Source organism: Larus michahellis, chromosome 3 (genome assembly GCF_964199755.1).
Source record: "Larus michahellis chromosome 3, bLarMic1.1, whole genome shotgun sequence".
Taxonomy (NCBI): Eukaryota; Metazoa; Chordata; class Aves; order Charadriiformes; family Laridae; genus Larus; species Larus michahellis.
The window spans coordinates 25,551,174-25,575,364 of record NC_133898.1 but is presented as its reverse complement, the minus strand read 5'-3'; the positions used below and the strand labels follow the sequence as shown (position 1 = coordinate 25,575,364).

The 24,191-nt window shown below is 43.9% G+C and overlaps 1 protein-coding gene across 5 annotated transcripts in view; it reads right to left on the bottom strand.

Annotated features, from left to right (window-relative positions):
• Nucleotides 1-24,191, bottom strand: part of MEIS1 (Meis homeobox 1) — a 114,400-nt gene that overhangs the window by 14,412 nt on the left and 75,797 nt on the right. For 4 of the 5 annotated variants that reach the window (XM_074579271.1, XM_074579272.1, XM_074579270.1 and 1 more), the window contains exon 9: nucleotides 10,652-10,728. In XM_074579271.1, coding sequence (XP_074435372.1) covers nucleotides 10,652-10,728 — 77 coding nt within the window. Of the gene's footprint in view, nucleotides 1-10,651; nucleotides 10,729-11,011; nucleotides 11,112-24,191 lie in introns of all 5 variants that reach the window. The other variant, XR_012586048.1, reaches the window with a different exon arrangement.

Genomic DNA, 24,191 nt, shown 5'->3' with positions numbered 1-24,191 from the left:
TTTGTGGTGTTAGGGGATATGGTGTAGGGGAGTTGATGGTTGGACTCAATGATCCCAAGGGTCTTTTCCAACCTAAATGATTCTATGATTCTATGATTTAAGGGAACGTAGTGTTTGTGTAGATACCTGCATGATCTCTGAGCTTCCTCCTGCCACATAAGTGGTCTAAATTCAGGAGTTCCTCCTGTGAGGTCCAAGTCTTTTTCCATACATCAAGTTGGGAGCCTTGTCCAAACAGTTTTCCCCTGTTCACTCCTACCTATAATGCATACGGCATGGGAGCTGGAAGCCATGCCCGGTCCTCCGGCCCAAGCGAAGGAAGAGAGGCTGCTCCCACACCTGGCTGCTGGTTTAAGTGCGTTCCCGCTCACTGAAGGATAGAGATGCTCTGTCCGTGCTCCTGGATGGATCCCTGCACCCTCCTCTCATCTCCAGAAGGCCACTTAACTCTGTCCCCAGGAACCCCACACCAGCTCCTCCAGCCTGCGGGACAAGAGGAAGCAAACCCATGCTGGCCAAACCAAAAGCCCTGACAAAGCGTCTTTGGGGGAAAACACCCCCAGAGCCCCCAAAGAGGAAACATAATGACCCCCGACATGGGGACCTGTGATTTGTACATGAAATAGGCTTTGACGTCGCTCTGCTCCATACCCTGAGACACCAGCTCGGGGCGGAGGACGGAAGCTGTGATTCCTGTGGTTGCGTCCTCCCCACCACTACCGAAACAACAAACACGAGCACACTGGTGCTATTTCGTGTGATGTGGGCACCTGCAAAACTGGTTTTGATTTTTTTTTTCCTAATTATTTTTTTTTTTCCCAGAAACCACAGAAGATACAACTCTGAGTCACAGCCAACCTGAAAAACAACCCCACGCTTCTGGACAGACTCCCCCCCAAGACATCCTACTTCAAAACATTGTTTTCTAACCACTGCTAATAACCTACTTTGTAATCTACTTTATCTAAACATAATTTCCCATTAAGTGAAGTAATTCATTTTGCTTATAATTCTACTCCTGACGGCGTTTTATTCAGGGCAGGAGAAAAGACATCCTCAGAAAACAAGGCAAACAAAACACACACGGGGAGGTCAGAGGAATGTCAAAGATAAAAGCAATTTGTGAGACCACGGGACATGGAAAGCTTAGGGATCAGCCCCCCAGATGGTATAAACCACCTTTATAAACCAGGTGAGGAGTCGGACATTTCCGGGATAAATCTGAATTAAAAAGGAGCTATCGTTATTGTGCTTTATCATTAGCCAAAAAAGCCACAAGGACTAGAACGCTTGGGCAGGGGAAAAAAAAATAATAACCCGTGAAACTGTTCCATGACCTAGATTTCGTTGAAGAACTGCGGAAGTAATATTTTTTTCAGCAGCATCTGCTGCCGTTTCTTTTCTTTTTCAAAAGTAAAATAAAAGGCAGAAGCCTCGTTAGCTCTATCGACGGTATAGCCAGACAGACATCACTTACACCGAAATCATTTCAGGGCAGGCAAGGCAAAAAACGCACGCCCTCGACAGCGCGTCCTCGCCCTGCGCCTCCGGCTGTGTTTCATTTTCGAGCAAAGAAAATGGGTTTAGCCAAGAAGGAGGCAACATTTGCCCCGCTTTTAATACTTGAGGCTGACTTTTTAACCAGGCGGTTTGTTTTACGCAGGTGCAGCCCAGAGCGAGCGCCTGCTGTAAGTGCGAGAGAAGGGTCTCGGAGGGCACTTTCCTCTGCGTGCCGGTGTTTCAGCTCGCAATGGTTAACCGTTCTGCACCAATCTCTGCCACTGTTGACACAAAATAGGTGGAGATCAGGTCTGTGCAAGCATAAAATACCAGAAAGGCAAACTATATGTAAACACGCTTCAGATGGCTATGACAAGAATAGACCAAAACCTGACTTGCAAAGCAATGACAAGCCATGACTCTCCCCTTCTCTTTTTTTTTTTTTTTAAAAATATATTGAGAGTATATCTTCTTAATTTTGTTTATTTTTTTTACATATTGAGAGTATTCTTCCTGACAGAAGCATCTCTGGCACTAAAGAGAAACCAAGCCCTGAGAGCTGTACTTACAGAAGACAGCGCAGTGCCCCCTCCTTGCCCGCAACGCAGCATTTCCGCAATACAATAGCGCCCTGGACGGGGTTTTTAAAAGCCAAACTCTTGTTTTGAGACAATGCACACCTGAATCTCAGCCTTTTTTAAATAAAAAGTAGCAAACAAAGCCTTCTGACCCCTACCCTGATCCCACAGAGCAAAGCCAGCGCAGGATGGGAGGAAAGAGCAAGCGGGGAATGTTTGCACGGCGCCGTTTCATCTTATCTCCCCGACACCTGACAGCGCATTCGTTACAGAATATTAATGCGCCCACTAAATAAAAGTTTGTCAGGTACAAAACCACCCCAGAAGAGGACGGAAGGCCCAAGGGAAAACAGGATTGGGTTTTTTTGGCTGTATATTCACTTCTCAAGTGCCGAGTGCCTTTATTGGCAGGTAAACCCCTTTTGCACTGTGCGATGCTCTGTGGTGGGAAATGACCTTTCTTCCTCTCAAAAAAGCATCTGTGTGAATAAAATACCACCAGGTATTTTATTGTATAATATAGATTATATATTATAATATGTTATAGTATTATATTATAATATATATTCTATTCTATATATTCTATTCTATATTCTATATTCCATATTCTATATTAACACCAGTTATTTTATTTGCTCAATGCTCAGGGCACCACTAATTAAGTCTGTTAGTTAGTGCAAAATGATTCCACATTTGCTCTTGAAATAAACGGTGTTTCCCCTGCTGGTTTTGCCCAGGCTGAACGCAGGGGCTGTCAGAGTAACGGTATGGGGACACATCCTCTCCGGGTGCTCCTGGGCAGGGTGACCCCTGTTTTGGGGCAGTTTGAGGTGTGTGGAGACTGCCAAGGCTGGACTGAGCAAGAAACCCAGGGTCTATCAGCTCTCCAGGGTAAAAGCCCTTCCTCTGCTCCACCTGAAGTCCTGGCGCCCAAGGGGAGTGTTTCCCCAAAACGCCTCTTTATCCACCTCCTCCGAGCATCTGCCCCCTTTGGAAAAACACCCTTGTTTCATGCCCAAACTGTTTCACTCCTCAAACCCACGCGCCAAAACCAAACCCCACACATTTAAACCACCGCACTCTATTTTTAAATGGCTTTACTGAAAAAAAAAAAAAAAAAACAAAAACCAAAACCCCAGCCTAAAATCCGGTGATACGACAGTACCTGATGGCTCTAAATTCACAACTCTTCCCCCTGCAAGCTATTTGCTCAGCTTTTCTAATAATACCTTGGCTGCCTGGCAGCGTTCCAGGGCTGTCTAAGGCAATATGCAAGCTAAACATTTTTTCCTCTGATTTCAATATTTTCTTATGAGTAACTATACAGGATTTTACCTAGTGAGTACTCCTGATTGCTGTAATTTAAGAACAGAGAAATAGGCTACAGATGTAATATTATTATTACAATTGGCATTCAAGGTGAAAGGCATAACAATTAGCTAAGACTTAGTGAAAACATAAATGTAAAAATCTGCTTGAAAAGCCCAGCACATGGTACGTTTAGAACAGCTAATTTACCACACATATTCCGAATTGCTCAAACAGTATAACAATTCACCCAGCAAGATCCTTTTTTTTAATAGTTTTCTTGGGGTTTTGTGTTTTTTTGGAAGGGATGATTTTCATGTTGCAAACACCTACTGTCTTATTTTACTCTGGAATAACAAACAACATGTATTCGTTAAACCTGAAACATTATATTATTTCTTATTTCTATTTTCCCTGCTTTTGCCTGTATTCCCATTAACAAAACAGTGTTTAAATAACACATGTATATGCATTCTTGAATCACACAGAGAAGAAAAGTAAATAGTTTCCAAAATCTGATGGTTAAGTTGGTATTGCTGAGGTTGAGAGGATAATTTGTGAATGTTTTAACATTTACAAGTAAATAAGTACTTGTATTTACTGTATCTGATTACTGAGAAAACTATTTGTTATGTTCTTACACAGATTCAAATTGCATCTTGACCTTTTCTCGTTTAATCTGTTTACTGCAACAAAAGCAGTAATAGATACATCTGAAAACAATCAGGTATTTTACTCGCCTGGGACTAAAAACCCCTGCGTGCGACGTGCTCTGCAAAGTGGCAACCAGAATAACTTGCCTATTTATTGTAGCCTGCAATTTGGTGGGCGGTGGGGGCGAAAATCCACCCCGGCGTATAGGACCAGCACCTGCTTGTGCTATGCTCCCTCCCTGCCGGCCTCCTCCCCCACTTACACCCTAAAAATAGTGCTTAAGTGGGACTAAAGTGGTGCGCTGGTCATGTGCTGGCCTTTTGCTTGGGGTGAGTCTCACCCTTAGCAAAGGAACTGAGCGAAGATGATGTCTATGCTAAATGCCCAGCCCCATGAAGGAGCCTTTCCATCCCCTCCAAGAGGCCGACGTGTGGCTCAACACGTGGGAATCACCAGACAACATTATCGCTTGGATTTGAGGGGAGGCGTTGGGATGTGCTTTAGATGACCAATCCCCAGGCATGCTATGATAAAAAAAACTACAGCGGGAAAACAGGGGCCTGGGACTGTTTTCCAAAAGGTGGTGGGGCTGAGAGCCATGCAGCTGCTCCTCCTTCCCCTGCACCTCTGCGGAGGGGTGGGCAGAGGCTTGCTACAAATGCCCCATCTGCATCTTGCCCCATCAGCATCCCCTCATCCTCCCCATCAGTATCCCCACATCTGCCCTGTCTGCATCCCTCCATCTGCCCCATTAGCATCTGTCCCCAACTGCATCCTCCCACCAGCATCCCCCCACCTGTCCCATCAACATCCTCCCATCTGCCCTGTCTGCATCCCTCCGTCTGCCCCGTCAGCATCCGTCCCCACCTGCATCCCTCCATCCCCCATCAGCATCCCCTCATCTGCCCTATCAGCATCTGTCCTCACCTGCATCCCCCCCATCAGCATCCCCTCATCAGCCCCATCAGCCTCTTCCCCCATATCCCCCATCTGCATCTCCCAATCTGCATCCCTCCACCTGCCCCATCTGCATCTCCCCATCTGCCCTATCTGCATCTGTCCCCAGCTGCATCCCCCATCAGCATCCCTCCATCTGCAACTCCCATCTGCCCCAGCAGCATCTTCCCACATATCCCCCATCTGCATCTCCCCATCTGCATCCCCCCCATCTGCTCCGTCCGTAACCCTGCCATCTGCAAAGCCAGGCTGGGCATGACCAGTGAGCAGATGGGAAGGGCACCCCTGGCAGTGGTGCTCCCCATCCATCGCTGGGTGTTGGGATGTAATCCCCTGTGAGAAGGGCAAAATCCTCCCATCCCTGCTGTGCCACCCCGCCTGCCCCCGCCATGGCACAGCGCTTCGTCCCCTGCCCCATGAGACCACCGCAGCAAAGCTCTGCCACTACGCTTACCCGCGAGCAAAGAAACAGAGGCAGGAGAAAATTTGCTGCTGGAGGGGAGTCGTGACGGGGCTAAAAGAGTAATAAAGTGTTTCTGGGTGTCTATGTCCTGAGCTGGCTGTGCTACATACGGCAAGGTGCTTTGGTATTCCTACTGCAAACCCACCTCAGATTTTTCAAACTCATCTTCAGGCTGGTCTTGCAGCCTTTTTAAAATTTCTTCCTTATAAAGTTTTAGCAAAAATAACTTCAGCTGTCTCCAAGAATGAGATTAGGGAAATTTACATTATTTGATCATTTTTTCCAGTGTGTTTGGTTGGGACTTGGTTTTTGGTTTGTTTTTTTTTTTGCAAGCCTAGGAAATTATACACAAAACTGACATTTAAAGAAGCCAAGGTCATAAAACCAAGAACTCAAGAGTTAGGAAAGTGTATTACTAGAGCTGCTTGCACCCTATTCTTTAATCTACTTTATATGGAAACAGTTCAGTTACCAGCTCGTGGCACAATTTTTGATAGGGCCCAATGCCTCAACCACCCCATTGATGATTGTGTTTGTTATCAGAACAAGCCAGGGCACTATAATGTAGAAAAATTGATTTCTACAGAAAATAAACTTTGTCAAAGTTGAACGAATAAGGCAGCAAACAGCAAGAAAAGCAAAGCAGTCATGGCTGAAGCAGCTGAACGCTGCACTGGAGAAGAGGATTCGGCTCTGATGCTGCCTTGGACTACTCGGGAGCTACCGAGTAAAATCATCAAACCTAAACTTTTCACCAGCGGTTACTGATTTCTTGCCTCTTCTCCATACCCAACACTGGAGAGTGGCATGTAAGATGCCGCGGCACTCAAAACTTGGAGATTCCATAGAAACTTGGGAGTTCCGGTGGTTGTTGGACCTTAAACGTGAATAACTTGCTATCCTTTCGAGTCATCTCCCAGTCCCAGACCAACCCAAAACCGGTGGCTGTGCTGGACCTCCCTGCCTCTCACTTTACCTGGGAACTGAGACAACGGTATTCTCTCTCTTTGCAGGGAAACTGTAAAAATACTGTGCAGACCCACAACCTTGCATGCATATACGGGCAAGCGGAGGTCAGGCGAGGACTTGGGTATTACAGCAGTAAGCGCCATAGTAAAGCCCAGCAGTAATTATTAATTCCATTTTCAAGCACGGTTTGAATACAGCTCAACAAACGAAGCACTGAAGAATGAGAGTTAAGATAAAATATTGACTAGCTGCTCCATCATTGTCTGGTCTGTGTCCTAGATAGCACAAGGGTATTTCGGAAAAAAGCAGAATGGAAACACCCAATAAAAGGCTGGAGCTTTAAGGATTTGAATTGTCAAACTTAATCTTCTTCTTTTTTTTTTTAAGATCATTTTAATGCAGTTGTTCGCAACTCTATTTAGAGAGATAGTCACACATAGACATGCACACACCGAGAGGTTATATAGGCAGATTATTCTACAAATATGCAGACATTTATCTGTGTGTACTTAGGCTTTCTTAAAACATAAACAACCATCTGACACCTAATGCAGCCCTTGATGAGAATCTCCCTCTCTTCTCCGTAGAGCACCGCCAGCAATTATTTACCATTAGTTCTTAACGGGAAGAGATTCAGCTGGGATGTAGTAAACAAGCAAACTCTATAGATGGTTCGATACAGCCTGGCTGACTCTCAGCGGAGGTAGGGAGGGATTGGATCACACCTCCTGGATATTTCAATCACAGTTTTTTATCACTGGGGAAAAGCACCTTATTAACCGGTACGTGGTCAGGTCCCTTCCACGTCCCTATATGCAACACTGTCAAGATCACACAAGTGGCTCTTCTAGCTCACGTTTCCATCCTTCGAACCCTAAACGCCTGCGGGGTTAAATCACTACCAAAGACAGAGACCTGAAGGGTTCGTTTACACTAATGACACCTTGAACTCTGCTACCTTCCTACCTGCCACAGATATTTTTTTTTTTTTTGCCACAGGGCTCCCTCTTCACACGACAGAAACACCCGACTGTGGCAAAAAAGATGGTCCCAAAAGGCAACGCTGGCGATTCACAAGCAAAATCGTTGTGTGTCGAAAAAAGAAAAAAAAAGGAAAAAAAATCCTCCGCGTGGATTATTTCATTACTTTAAAAAAATAAAACAACCCAAGGAAAAGGGTCAAGCTCAAACTGTGGTATTTTTAAAGACATATGCCCTACCACTGATACATTTTCTGGCACGTCTCACTTCATCACCCCATTCCTGTGACTCCTCCACCATCAATAGGAGTTGTGTGCATCAACCCGGGGAGCCCGAACACCGGGCAGACCGTATGTGAAAAGCACCATTTTTTTCGTTACGGCAGAGAACTGAAGTATGCGACCAGCACATACTGTAAAGGCATTCAAAATATGACAAAAAAAATTGTTCAAATGCTTTCAATCTGCAGAAAACAAATGCTCTCTTCACTGGCTGCTCTGTGGCAAACTTCTAATTCCATCCAGAAAATCCAGCATTCCCAGTCTGGGCTAACGACCATGCTACCAGACATGAGTTTATGTTTTTCATGCACATTTCATGTATTCCCACATGCTGTGTTGCTGCCAATAATTTATGACTGATCTGCACCCAGCCTGCCCTTCAGCATTTTATTTAATCTCTGCAACAGTGATTTACAATGACTCATCATTAATACAAAAATGTACATGTGTGTTAACAAGTTTGGAAGAATCTAAGGAGGAAGGCAAAATTTTTTTGCAAGTCGTGGCTGAATGACTTATGAGCCCGCTGAAGAAAGGCAAAGCTAACCAGAAATGATACGTTAGCTCTTCCCTGCAGCAAACGATTTAGGCAAAGAAGAGCTTCTTCTCCTGCCTTACAAGAAAAGGGATTCGGCAAAAGGTTGGGAGAAGGTTGCCCTGTACCCCCCAGGATTCAGGAGGGGATAAGCAGCTCATTGGTCACGCCATGGATGGATGTTTCCCGAGGATGCAACCTGCACACTCAGCCCCCTTCTTCCTCAGCATCCGTTACAAGAACCAGGGGCTGAACTACCAATATTTTGTCCTCTCTGCCTACCACCTGTGTTTTAAGAAAGCCCCGACTGCCTCTATAGCGTTAAAGCTCCGTGGGGCTGAGGAGGGACAGGGAATTATCTCAATAATTTATACAATTGTAACACCACGGCAGAATTACCAAACTAGCTCAAGCAGAGGAAGCCTGCCCTACATCCACAAGGCTTCAGTTATAATGTATTTTGACCTACTTTTTTTTTTTCTTTCTCCGTGCACATAAGGAACTTATAAAAAACACGTCTGACATCAAGCCAAAGTTAAAACTCCTCAAATCCGAGGCGTGATGGGTACTGAAAAACACCCCGGCAAGTCACTCGGGAGAAATGCCACCAGCTTTAGTTCAAAGCATCCCATGTTCATCATCCCAAAAGAGTTCTTTGATGGACCATCACCCATGGTAGTTGCCCACGCCGAATCCTACGCGCCCAGACCCCTCCAAAGCAGCACACGCTTGCTCCACCCATCGTTAAATAAGACCCCTGACGAACATCACACAGCTTCTCAACCGGCCAAAGCGCCTATCGTTAAACTGAAGGACAACCATATCTATAGGGTACCACCTGGACGAAGGTTGGAGGACGTAAAGCTGAAGCAAGCACTAATTTTTCCTGGCTGAGCCAAAATACCGCAGGTTATGTTTCCTTAGAACATGCATTTTACGTTTAGTGCCTTTTATTCCTCCATTTTAAAGTACGTATCTTGGAAGCATACTTCACATACACTAAGTATTTGGCATTTTCCTTTATTCAGTGTCTTAAAGGGCTTCAAAAAATTGATCTCCCAGGGCTGCTGTGGGGTCACAGAAATTGATAACCCTTACAAGCTATGCTTATGTGAGCCCGCCTGCGTCTCCCAGATAGTGCACTTTGTAAATTAATCCTCCAAAGGCAAATATATTGTAAGTAGCTTGTTATCTCTAAAGTACTAAATTGAAGAATACATGGGATTATATTGACAGAAATTACATTTTCTGTAATGGGGTTTAATATATCTGAAATCTCTCCCATAGGCTCCTACTCTCTCTAAGAGAGGAGGGTTTGTTAATGTAGGTGCAATGGACATCAAGACCAAATTTATTCACTAAAATGGATTAGGCCATGTAATCAGAGCTTCAGTAATATTAATCTCTGACACTTATTGAACGGAAAAAAAATACTTTTGTCTGCAAACTGGCATTCCTCCCTCCCTTTTCCCCAGCAGGCTCGCTGTTTGCCTTGGCCATTTTCTGGGTATTACTTCAAAGAGGATAAGGTTTCCCATCATAAACACTAATCTAAAAATATTAGAACAATTAATTAGATACACTTAGTTTTACAAGGTATTAGATTGCAATACACTTCAAATATGACACTTGTTCCGGGATAGTGGGAGAAACCTGCATTTCGATGCAGTAACAAAGGGTAATAAATCAAACTTTTTTTTTTAAGGGTTTGTGTTTTTATACTTAAATCACGAGTAATTTTCACTGGTTGCCTTCACCACGTTCTGGACAGTTAGTAACCTGAAATCCACTGCAGAAACAGCACACATCCTGATTTCCTTGAAACAAATCACTACTACAACAGATCAGGGGCTCCAGCAACCCTTAGCTGGAATAAATAAATAAAATTGCTCCACACCGTACTTCAGCAGCAAAAAAACAGATTGTCCTCAAAGTTTATTCAAGCTTTCAAAAACTGGACTTTTAAAACGAACCAGTAAAGAGATAGAAGGATGTCAGTCAACAAGAAAACCCCCACTAACAACATTTAAAAAAGCATGACAGCAGCCCAAAATAACATTACGCTCCACAGAAATGGGGCCAATCACACCCTTTTTTCACCCAACATCTCAACCTCTTCTATGACCAAAGTTCTCAAAATGGATGTGGTTTCCTCTTGAAGAAGGCACATCCCCAGCCAGAAGGAGGACTGGTACCCAAATGCGAACATACTGAAATCCGCCCAAGCAATGGGAAAATAAATACGGCTCCTTTTCTGCGGTAGCAAACCTCCTACTTCCCATCATTGTAACCACTCGATGCTTTTCGCATGGACAAACTGCAAAAGCGGGGAGCTGACAAAGGCAAAGGTGTGTCCTCAAAAATGAAAACCATTAGCCGGAGGGTGCCAGCGGACGTATAGAAAACACTAAGGAAAATTACTTACCAATTGTTCACTTGAAGTATAGTGAGCCCTGTGTCTTGTGCCAACTGCTTTTTCTGTTCTTCTGAAGGGTAAGGGTGCTATAAGACACCAAAATAAATATATAGATTTAAAACAATGCTTTTTTTTTTTGGCTTGCTTTTTATTTTAAATTAAAATAAATTAAAATAAATTAAAAAGCACAAAACCCAAACCAAAAACAGAAGCGTGACATCTGTTATTGAAAGGTGAAAATGCTGAGGTGTGTCACTCTTTTGTAATTATTAATGGGCTACTACATCACTTAATTAATGGCAGTAAAAGACAAGCCAATTATAAAGATTAGTGAAGTGGAGAAATAACTGCTTAGGATACTGGCAGTACCTTGATACTCAAGAAGGATATTTGTTGCATTAGCTGAAAGTTTTTGCACTTGTCTCAAATGACCGATTAGAGTCAAATCACAGCTTTTTTTTTTTTCCCCCTGTATTTCACAGAACAATTAATGAATGTGATAAAGCACTTTGTAAAAGTAAAACACGCCGATGTTTTCTGAGATAGTGAAATCTTGCCCGTGCCCCAAAATAATTTGCAAATAAGATCAGCATCCTGAACATAAACAAACGCCTGGGTTTTGAACACAGGCCAACACAAGGTCAATGCTCAGCACATTTTTGCCTGACATTAACATAGCTGTGCTGCGCTAATCCTAAGAGACAGAAAATAAATACTGCTTTAATTGAAGATAATGTTAAAATTCAATCATAAGTTCAGTTTCTTGTGAGAACTTGATTGCTTTCTCAGAAAAAATCGCTTCTGCATGAATACAGAATAAATCACCAGCAAAGACCACATCCAAGTTTGAAATTTAGAAATATCATTTCTGTCCTTTCCCTCTGTGTAAAAAAAGCCACTGCCCCAAAAGGAAATGGCCAAACATTTCAAACGTAACAATTCCCAGGAAAAACCCTGTTTTGAAGATCCAGCTTGGCTCGTAACCTGGACACACACTGGATTCAGACCTGGTCTGCTGCAAGGTACTTAATAACATTTCAATAAAGATAATTTGATATAACTGGTTAGACCCATCCTGACACCCCATTCAGCAGCTGGTTGTCACAAAGTATTTGCTGTTATACACACATCCCCCCCCCTTTTTTTTTTCCCTGAAACATTCCCATATTCTCTGGATGCATTCGGCGTAATATTACACAAGATGTAAACTGAAACCTTGTAAAGCATAAGAATTTAAAACCCCATAAAACTCCGCAATCTTATTGGTATTGTAACTATTTAGCGGATTTTATATATTCTTGTAAACAGCCTAATCTGACATCTAACGGCTATGTTACATGCCTGCCTCACCTCACTTTACCAAAAATAGGAATTTTTCTTTTAACTCCGGCAACTTCCCTTTGCCCAATGTGCCCATTTCAAAGTCCACCGCTGTGGCCATCAGCCCCAAAAGATACATTTTCCCCTCCCCCCCCAAAATGGGGGAACACCGCTGCTTGACAGTAAGCCCACAACCTGCACACCCGTAAACTACCCCCTGTATTTTCCGCATGTATGTGAAACTGCGCCGGAATTGCAAAGTGGAAGACAGAGGGGACGGGCTTTTACTTCTTTTTTTTACAGATAATTTGCATTTTACACATGCAGAAATGTAGCATGACTTTTACAGACCGCCTGGTATACACGTTTGTCCACAACCAACACTCATACTTGACTTATGTCCACCTATCTGAACACAACATTTTGCTTCTCTTAAAAAAAACCCCCCAACCCTACAGAGACGATTTGTAACATTTTCATCTTTACAGCTTACTTCCCATTTCATTACTTTGCTATCAAGCGAGGACAAAATTATTCTGTTTTTTCTTATTTCACTTTGCCACCTTACATGTGATCTAATTTTAAGTAATTGAACAAACTGTGTCTAATTTCATGCAGCAAGCAATAATTACTAGACAGCCTCTAGCTATTGGAATTGAGAACTCTTGTCTCCATTAAGCAATTTTCAATTGTTCTGGACTTTTTTCCAAATAGACAAGACTGGATAAAATTAGCCATCAGAATAATACAGTCACTGTAAAAATAATTGCTTTAAAAGTCCCAAAACCCAAATTCCTCAAATCGTGGTATGTTTAAGGTCATCTGATATTTTTTTTTTCATAGCCTAGCACAGCATAAACTTTTAATTTCAAGATAAATCTATAATTGCCATAATCACATGACAGCTAGGACTCCACGTAGCTAATCCCTCTTAGCTAAAGGCTCGCAATGCGGCAGGCTTTTTAACTATGATTCGGTGCGGTTTAAAATCATCTTAAATGCTGGGCATCCTTATTATATAAGCTTTCTGTGGCTCGTATGAGTTGTTCCTTTGTGGGCTAAAAAAAAAAAAAAAAAAAAAAGACTTGACAAAGAATCAGCATGCCACAGGCTAGGTTGCTATAAAAACATTGAAAGCCTTGTTGCATTCCCACCCACAGGGCTAGGAAGGCCTGGGCTGCAGGCAAAGGCAGACATCGCGTTGCGAGAGAGGGAGAGAGAAAGGGGGAAGCCCTGAGAACTGCCATTTTATGAAGAAATTCAGGCGAAACGGGTGCTGCTGGTCTTTATTTCACCTGCGCGAGAACGACAGGTGCCTTCCAAAAGCTTTCTAATGGTTGGTTAAAGCGATAGAGACACATGCAGAGAGATATGTGTGTATATATATATTTGCATATATATGTATATTATACTTGTGTGTATATGCATAAAATATTTTAAAATATATGCATAAAAATATATATAAATATATACACATATCTTAGTCAAATGGTTTCGTTTTAGGTAGTCCTGCAAGAAGCAGGGAGTTGGACTTGATGATCCTTCTGGGTCCCTTCCAACTTGAGATATTCTATGATTCTTTGGAATATATAAATATATAAACATATAAATATATAAATATATATATATTTATATATAAAAATATATAAGCATATGTGGAAGTGCACGTCTAAAAACACCGCACTGACTCCAGTTGGTAAGTCCACCGATCACTCTGGATCACTTTGGGATATCAAAGCAAATTGTGCCACTGTTCAATAAACAGTGACTTGAGACCTTTACTTTGTTGTGTACATTAGCTCCTACCATTATCTCTTAAAAGCTTAATTATTTGCAAACAATTGATCAAGATGGGAACTGGAGAAAAGAGACGCCGGACCACCGGGAGAGCTGCAATGCATTAGGAGAGCAAACAGAATTACCTTTAGGTCTTATAATCAGAATTAACGATTGGGACCCTACGCGGGGCAGTGCGAGAAGCTGTAACGCTCTTGCCGGAGTGTTTTCCATTTGATCTGCATTAACACCTCGAGTGAAAGCCATAAAACGGTGATTACAGATGGGAAGGCTGACCCTCCTTCCCAGAACCAGCCCGGCTCGTGTATACTGGAAGGCTGCAGACAGGCTTTCTCGCCAAGGCCAGAGGAAAAGGGCAAATGCAAGAAGGGGTGAAAAAAAAAAAAAAAAAGAAAAAGTAGGAAGCAGGCAGGTTAAAAAAACAACAAAAAAATGCATTTGAAAGAATGAGGTGGAGAACAGATAAGGACTCTGAATCTGGCTCCGGTGTTTTCTGATCACACCGGCTGCTGCTCCAGCGCTATGGAGCAGCATCCACCGAACGGTAAGAGACCCAGTGCTTTTTCCCTTCCCATAAATCTCGAGCTGAAATGCGGATTGTTTGGCACCATTAATGTGTTTTTGAGGCTCTGTGGTATTACTTTTAATAATGACTTAGTACAGAAAGTGATTGCTTAATAACACCATCAAAGTCTGCATGCAAATGAAAATTATCCCTGGGGGATTTGCCCAGGGTAATACGAACGGTTAAGGAACATTTGAAAAGGTAAAAATAACTATGCAAAATATGAGTCAGAGCAGTCGTTTTAGCAGTAACAAAGAAATCAAAGTGACAGAGAGAAAAATGTAACTTTCCATCATATTCTCTCGTCACTGTTTTATGAATGATATTTAGAGAGCAGCAGTCTTAATAAAAGCTCTTTTTTAATACAGCCGAGATCATTTTTAGCAAAACAAACAATAAGACATTGTGGGTTTTTTTTTTTACCACCTTTGACTACAGCCAGTGGGTAAAGTCTCCAGTAGCTACAGATGGAAAGCGTCCAAGTTTGTCTCCCAATGATACCCCTTGTCCAAATGTACTCCTTTCCTCACATTTTCCACCCCGGGCTGCGAATGCTGGATGCCAGGACAGCGACAGACTTTATCTTATCTGTAACCCGGTATCAATAACACTCCCTCCCTCTCCGCCTTGCCCGCCGTAGCAGCGCATCGTTAACGGTGGCAGAAAAATATGAAAATAATCCTGGCCGGAGCTTACCGCTCAGATAATAGGAGGCAAACCTGCCCCTTCTCACACCTCCCACTCCCACCCCCCCCCCCCACCCCCCAGATTCCCAGTTCCTCTTGGCACCCAACCACCTCCACACCGACACCGCCAGCCACAGCACGGGGGCAGGAGGATGCCCAAGGAAAGGCTGCACGTTGGGTTATAAGGATGTGGTGGCAAGCATCCAGCATCCCCCCCTTATCGTGGCAGCGCTGTCGCTTGGCTGACCGCGCCGGGAGGACCTGCCCAGAAGCCCTTTTATCCCCCTTCCTCTGGCCCTCTGCCTCCTCCAGAGCTCCGCGTATTGCACCAAGGCGAGGTGACCTTGAGCTAAACTCTGGTAGGTGATGGAGAGAAACTACCCCCCCCCCCCCCCAAAAAAAAAAAAATTATGCTCTCAGTCCATTAACTGTTTTCTAACCTCAAAATAAAAAGAAAAAAACCCCAACATCATGATTTTCTTGTTTCTGAAGAGCAAGCCAGCTCTTCATCTAACCCAGCAACCAGGCTAAAGCCCAAGGTCCGGCACTCCAGCGACGCGCTGCACATCAGTTTTATGCTGAACTCTAAATCCTTGCTTTACCCAAACTTGTCCAGGATTAGCCAAGGCGGTGGTGCAGCCCTTTGGGTCTCTCCCCTTCCCTTCCCTCCTCCTGGTTTGCATTTAAACTGTTTACATTAGCGATCAAGTTGATCTACGATAAATTATTATTTTTTTTTAATATCCATAATGCTTTCCTATTGTCTCTCAGCTTTATGAATTAGTTTTACTGTTGCGGTGAATGGGTTTTTTTGTCTCCTGACTGCACATTATCAAAGGGACACTTTGTGCCTGCCATTTGCATTACAAAAGCTGTGCGTGGTGTAGCCGAAGAACAGAGCTTGAATTTATAGCAGGCGAGTCCTGGATCCTCACACATGTCGGCCTCCGAAAGAATAACCGGGGGTTCTCGCATTCGCAAAGTAGCCAAAAAACGCTTGGATCACTTTCCGTAAAGTCACAAGATTGCAACCTGCTTTCCTCCTCGGCCACCAGCGCATTTAGAGGGAGCGATAAAGAGAAGGCGCCGAGTCCCCTGGCCGGTTTTGCGGGCTGCGTGACTGGGTCTCCAGCCCATCCCTGCGACCTGCTTTATATTCAGGCTGTAAAAAGTTGCCAAGTTGAGGTGAGCTGCTGGGGGGGGCGGTGGGGAAATCAACTCGGAAGCTGCAAACTCCATCCCGTTTATCCCACGGGACTGGCTTGCACGTCGGAGGAAATACTCAACGCCGAGAAGGAAGTTGTTTTATTAGAAATGCATCTATGCGGCTGGGAGGGGAAAAAAAAGCCTGGGCAAAGTTTGCACAGTCTTTTCCTCAGCCGAGAGCAGTGAGTCAGCCTGATAATGCTGTTGAAGTGTGAGCTGGCTTTGGCATTTAAAACTCCTCGGTGCTTTTTCAGCTCAGCAAGAAAACGCAGTCCATATGACACGGTCCCGCTGCAGACAAAGCCAGCCTTTTCCTCTTTCAAAAGAAAATATTTCCTCAACTTATTCTAATAGTTTAACATCCCCGCAGCAAGGGCTTTTTTTTCTAGCATTACTGTTAATAAATCCCGGTGCTGCCCGAGTTATTGAACTGCAAACTACGAACGCAGCATCAACAGGCGTGCTCGGTCTTGTTAGAGTTAAAAAGGCATCAAAACATGAAGGCGACAAGGTGCTGCATCCCTGTATCTCTACGGTGAGGCCGCTACGCTGTCGCTCGACTTCTGGCATCGTCAGCCAGATCCTGCGAGATGGGGCTCTGGGGCGCTGCCCATCGCCTCCCTTACAAAAGGGTTTGCAGGCTGCTTTGGCAACCCTGCCAAAAAAATAAAAGGTGAGGAAAGGAGGCAGAATCCCACTCTCCGAAGGCAAACACAGGGTGTAAAATACAAAGCCAAGAGCCCAGAAGTTTTAACATCTGAATGCGTATTCACAGCACAACCTGATTAAATAGGGCTTGGGTTGGTTTTCCAGGCGGGGAGTGGAAGAGAGGTTTTATTTGCGGGGGCTTTTGAGGGGGGAAAGAGGTACTGGCAACAGTGACGCTTTTTAATGAAGGAGTTGTCCAGGGGTGGGGGGGGGGAAACGCTCTGTGCTTCTCTTTTTTTTTCTCCATTTGCCCTTTTGTAAATAATTTTCTTGCAAGAGTTGTCTGTGAACAAGTTTTGGCACTCGCTAACATAAATATCCTTTCCAAGGCTGATGGAGAGACATGGTATGGCTTGGGATGCGCTGCCAATACTTCTCTGGTGGCCCCATCAAATTATTCATAATGCAAGCACTCATTAAGGGAAAAAAGTTCAGATCATCCCTTGCACAGGATATTACAGAAGTCAGAAAATGGAAAAACCTTTTAACTCATCTAATCCATCCCCTGGCTGCGACAATATTATTCCTTCCATACCATATATTATTACCCACTGCCTTTTCCAGTTGAGCTTTAGCTAGTCCAAGCCATGGTGCTTCTGCTATTTCCTCTTGGAGACACTCTGATAGACCTCAGTGTTTGGAGCTTACCCTGGCTCCCACCAGCTTCCAGTTTAAGCCCAGTCTATGCAGACACTCCCCCGCCATACTCGGGTAATTGAGCGGAGCTTTTCCCATGTTAAACATTCCTCTGGTGCCTGGACGTATGTGCATGAAGAAACACTCACACAGTGCTTGCGCACACACGTTAACTTCTCTGAATACACTTAAGAAGTGATTTTTTGCTCCAGCGTCAAGATTATTTGTGCGAACGTGACATGGACGATGCGCTTTCCCATCCCCTGCCCTGTTTTTCTATATTTTTTATTTATTTTTCTCTAGCACAGCCTAAAAATAACCAAGGACAGGGTAATTAAAAGAAAAATTGCACCCAAAAAATCAGCAAAACTCTCTTCATTGCAGCACACAGATAAAAACAATGAAGTATTACATTCAAGTGACACCGAAGGAACCGAGGAAATGCATCACCCCACTTCCAACCCCGTTAGAGCTAAAATCCACATCCTTGAAACCCAGCTTTTCAGTTAAGCCGGCGTCTTTATCAGGCGGCGGCAGCCAGGCAGGAAGGTGAACCCCAGCCTTTCCTAGGTGAGGGGCTTTTGGGAAGGAAGAAAAATATCCCCGTCCCTGGTCCGCTAAAGGAAATCCCGACTACCTGATAACTCCACAAAAGCGCTGCTGTTGTTTTTAGAGCTGGCCAAAGAGAGATTAGCTCAGGTAAATATCTCCAAACCAGAAGCCTTTTCTCAGCAATGAGTCACTGTCCTTATCTACCTCCCATGACTTTCTGGACAGGTGGGCTCGCAAAGAACTTCCCATTCGCTGGGAAACGCCAGTGCCAGCGGTTGTAATCCCACAGAGCTAAGCCGAAAGCTTTTGTTTGTGCTTTCTGCTCTCTTTCCCAGGCTGCCTTCGGGACGCCGGGAGCTCCCTCTGTGAGTGGGGGGTAAAAACGCTCCCTACACCCACCTCCCTGGAGTCACCAGGGCGATGGAGGGCTGCTGTACTCAGCAAGATCACTAATACCGACCGCTGGCTTTAGGAGGGAGCAGAAGCTTTAGGTGGGTTCCCTGGGGCGACAGCACCCCTGGGAGCAACCACCACGCGATTTGGGAAGCCTCCTGCCATGACCTCGTCCGCCTTTTCTCACGGAGGGACCAAGCCATCACGCAAAGAGACTTCCGTGCAACCATCGCATTGAGGTGCCAACCTCCAACGCCAAGACTGGAGTAGGGGGAGTTTTACATTCAAATACCTTCTATTTGGAAAAAAAAACCACAACAAACCACTGCCGAGGAAGGAAATGAAAAGATAAAGCTGCTATTTTGCAACGCCACTTTGTTGGCATGGAAAGTCCTTGAACAGATGCCCCATCCACCATTAAATATTCACAACGTATCCTTGTAAAAGAATAAAGCCCACTAAACTTATAAGCAAAACCACAATGTGTTCTTCCTTAAAAAAAAAAAAAAAAAAAAAAAAAAGGCATTTAAAGACCTGGGAGAGAAAAAAAAAAATGAGGAAGGAAAAGGAAAAAAAACCCAAGCCAGCAAAACACCGCTGCTCCCCGAAGAAGCAGAGACTCTTGGAAGTAGTGCGCATTCTCTGGTGCTAATTTTCCCACTTAAATTACAGTGATGCTGTAGCCTCATCTCATTAGAGATCATTGTCCCCAGTAGACAGTTGTGTTTATGGGGGATTCTTGCTGTTCCACACCTGCTGCTCAGGTTGCTACGTGATAAAGCCTGCATACAAACAGCAGTCTTGAGGTTGCTGGACTGCAACTGATGAGCCCAGGCTAATTCAGGGGTGATTATGTAGTTTACTGGACCACTAAACCTCTTTAAGCTTGTAATTACTGCCTATTTGAGTAAAGAACATTCAAAAGCAATTCACTGCATCATGCCTGCCACAGCTGGAAGCAGGCTGCCAGCAGTCTGCGGGGACATTAAAATCTGCAGGGACGGGGATTCGAGCGCAGCTCGTAGGCAGCGACGGCGGCGGCAGCCAAGTGTGCGCACATTCCAGCTCACCTTCTCTGACCAGGCGCGCTATTAAAGGTGCAATGAAAACTATAGAAAAGCAATAAAGATGACAAAGAACGGGACGTAATTGAAAGAACTGCATTTTAATGACTCTCCCCCTCTTCCCTTGCCCCTCATATTGGCTAAAGAAAAAAAGAAAAATAAAAAAAATAATAAAAAAATTAAGCCTTTTTTGTCATGACAAGGGAAGGGAAAGAAAAGGCCTTTTGCAAAAGGGGAAACACGCTGCATCGGTGCGAGCATTTCTGTTTTGAAAGTTGGGGGTTTTCCCCGTGTTTGGAAGTTTTAGAGAGAATAAGGTTACTTGCTAAGTGAATGCACAGTGTGTCTTACTACGTATTTGGCAGCAACGATGATGCAGAGGCACCTTAATCACTGAATCTTGATTAAATCCTCCTCACCGAGTCTTCACGAAACCCTCCAAGAGTATCTCCAGACCCCCCTTCTCCTCTCCACATCACTTGCAAGAACTGGGAAATGCCCCAAATCACCGCTCTGCAAAACAACTCCACCCCGCGCAGCGACGCAACAGTCAGGCACAAGTTCCTACTATCGAGACAAGGGTTGTTTTTTTTTTAAATAATAAATGAAGATCCCTCTGATTCGATTTGCCTTTTGAGTTTTGAACTCCTCAACTCCTCCTTTTCAAGGCTCCCCCTGCAGCTCTCCATGAGCAGAAAGTTATTAAAAAAGGCGCCTTGGTGGGTTTTTTTGCATAACTGGGAGCGGGGCCTGGAGGAAGAAGAGCAGATCAAATGGGCAGAAAGGGCGGTAACAGGAATTTTCACAAGCAAGTAAACTAAAGTCTGGAGAGGACACGGCGTTGGCGTCACCAAGGTGGCAGGGACCTCGGAGCTACTCCATGACACCATCACCACGCTGTTGTACCGCCATGTGTGAGGTCCGCGTCGATGGCCCTAACGAGCCGCCCTATTAACTAACTGCGTGAAAGGTACTTTAAAGCCTCGCAGGACATTTGGAGATCCAGAACTTGACAGTGGCCTTTCCCTGTCCCGCTAACAACTGCCGCAGCTACCTGGGAGAACGGCGTGTGGGAAAAAAGCAAAAATAAACAAGGAAAATAAAATAAACCATTGCTATCAATGTAATTAACCTTGGACTGAAGGTAAATTTAAAAGATGGGGCCTCTTTCTCTCCTCATCTAATAAATTGCCTTGTTTTAAAAAACACGGACGTCTTATCTGTAGTATTAATCTCACTATGCATCTAGAGAGCAAAAGGGAAAAAAACAACCCCAAACCCCATGCATGTGTGAGCATGCCACAACAAACATCAGCTTTTAAAGAAGAATATAAAAGCATTCGGTAAGTTTATTCTTAAAAATCATGTAAATTCCCAGCCACAACAATCCTCCAACTAACCCCATTCGAGCTCCAAAGAGCCACGGGCTTATATGTTATCCAGCCATCACTCTTATTAATATTCATTAGGCAGGTCTACTTGCATTTTCATAAGCTGCGAAGGTGGCAAAAGAAACAATCAGAATTCTTTAACACACAGGCATTATCAATTCAACATCTGCCAAATAGGAGCGCACACAGATCTGAGGTTGAAATTCAAATGCAATTTACCTGGGCTAGAGCTGGGCTTCACTTCCCAACACCCAGCAAGCTATTTCAGGCACTCTCACTTTATCTGGCCCAGCTTTTACATCCCTGAAAGTTCCCTCTCCATTATTTTTACCTTTAAAACCAGAGTCCCTCATAAATGACCTCCTTCGTTCCTCACCTCTAATGAGTTCCCTTCTGCTAAAATAGCCCAAGTTCAGTAAGATCGCATATATGAATAATACAGCCAAGTTTTAACTCCGTAAACTTGACTAAGCAATTCTGCTTTCTGACTAGAGAATTCATTTATCTACACCCATTTAGCATGTGAAATCCCTTTGCCTGGCTTCAGGGTGCGGACCTGTGGAGAAATACGGACTTTCTGACCAGCCTGGGCTAAAATTTAACTCCGAGGGATGAATTAAGAAGTCTCCAAAAGAAAACAACTGCTCTAATTAATTATTTACCCTACTTAGCAAAGAAACCTGGCTGATAAAGCTAATGAATTTAAGAATAAAACAGACGTGCATTCCCAGGATTATATTTATATGCGCAAGGACACGCACCAAAAAAAGTGCGATTTAGATCTCCTGAGAGTCAGGGAAATGCACATCCCAATTCTCCCCCAAATCTCCAGATTTAACCCTAACTTTACACACATTTGCCCACAAGTCACTATATATTGATTCCTGTCCTTATAAAGACCTCACTAAAAAGGCTTGGACGGTCTCCAGGATGCGACTCTTCCCTTTTGGCAACCTTGCTTGGACCAAAAGGGCCCCCCCCTAAAAAATAACCTTTTCCCTCGCCAAGGTCGATGCAGCACTCCACCAATTTTGCCTGATGCTCAAAAAAACTTCAAAGACCACTGTATCGTCCCTCACGGAGGGTCGGCGGGACCAAACTTTGCATTTCAGTGGGAATATTCATGGAGCAAGGTGCTTCCTGGGGCATGGTGTGGGCCAATGCTGGGAGGGACGAGCCCTGAAATGGCAAAGCTGTCTGCACCTGTGTGACTTTAGATACGGTGATAAGCCACAGAGAACTCGGCCAAAGCCTGGGGTGCCTAAAGGACCCGTCCTCATCTTTCTAAGGCGAGACCCCTCAGTGGGTGTCTGCTACAGGATGACGGATGGACAAGGTGAGGACAGGGATTTTTGGAAGGGGCTCTTCAAAAACCCAGAAAGATTCAGCTACAAGAAGACATTGCCCACCCCTATTCCAACATGAGCATACCCTCTGTCCTCTCCTGCCTGGTCTCCTTCGAGGTCTGAGGACATCAAGCACCACGCACGTGTGGATCCCTCCACAGATATTACCATAAAACTATCAACATAGAATCATAGAATCATTTATGTTGAAAGGCACCTTTAAGATCAAGCCCAAACACCAACCTAACACTGCCAAAACTACCACTAAAGCATGTCCCCAAGCACCACATCTACCTGTCTTCTAAATACCTCCAGAGATGGTGATTCCACCACTTCCCTGGGCAGCCTGCTCCAATGTTTGATAACCCTTTCAGTGAAGAAATTTTTCCTAACACCCATCCTAAACCTCCCCTGGGGAGGCAATTTGGAAGCAAAAGCGTTGAGATGGCATGTCACTTTTAGCACATTTATGATGTGATGGCCGTTAATTATTTGCGAGGACAATAACATATAATCAATTAATTTTCTCAATATCAAGTTTATAATCTCCCTCTCCGCTTCTCCCTCCTTTCTTAACAGAACTCCGCATTTCTTTTAGAAAGACATAAATGAAAGTAGCTAAATACCAAAAAAATGTCACCACTAACAAGTCATAAAGTAAGAAAGAGACCAGGCACATTTGATCTTGTTCTATACATGAACCTTTCTAAGATGACTGCTCCAATTAAAGAAAAAAAAGTCAAATTTATCGTTTTGATGATATGAAATTATGAACTTGGCTATTATATGCATATATTTTGTTTAATGGCTTCATTTATTTTAATAACAAAGAGAAACTAGATCTTTACAGATGAAAGCTTTATTTCATGGCTTTGGTGCAACTGGGATTTTTAAAATCTGTGATGTTAACCAAAATGTGATAATGGATGTTCTCAAGGGCCCTATTTTATAGCATTTTATGCAGAGCCAAAGTATACGCAAGACATTACAAACATGATGTTTAGCCCTATTTTAAGAAAGTAGAACTGACTCTGGTGTCAGAGGCCCCTGTAATTGTTTTCTGTCTGCTTCTTGTTCCTCTGAACAGTTACTTGGGCAGCAAAGTCTAGCTGTAGAAATACTGTGACAAAGGCATTAGTTCTCTGAAGGCTTGTTATAAAATGATATTGAAAGGCACCGTTTGCGGGATTTTGCCTGGGAAGGGACAAGAGTGATCGCAATGTAGCTACTTTATCTATAGCAGGCTGCCTTGAAGGATCTGTTGACATCCAGAAGAGAGACACAGAAAAGATGCTAAAAATAAAAAAAAAGATGCTAAAAAAAAAAAAATGCTAATTCTGCTGCTGTTTTTATGTCAGTTAATTCTTAAGATAGAGATAATCAGAAACACCTCATCAAACTTGATCATGCTCTTAGTCCTTTGGAGGAACTTCTCATCTACTCCACTTCCTTTTATTTTTACATTAGTAGATTGAAAACAGTGGCGGCACTCATGCGTACGCAGCATTAAGGATGCTCTCACTATGTTTTATAGACGTATATACATCTTTACGCACGCAGAGGTGCGTGTGCATGTATGGGGGTCAATGGCGTTTTGCAAACTACACCGTCCACCCCCAAAAGCGGGGACCCAACCACTGTTTGAGGGAAGGTAGCCCAAGATGGCAGCTCATGATTAATGGCTATATCATCCCTGGCTCGGTGGCAGCAAGGCCCCGGGTCTGATCTGCCAAACATCCCCTCCGTCTGCAGCGGATCAGCAGATGTAAGCACACAGGCCCTGTCAGCTTGACATATCATTCCTACGACAATGTCAACGAGTATTAATGTTCAATTATCTGTCCTAGAAATAACCCTCGCCTTTACGCATTGTGTAACTGGGCGC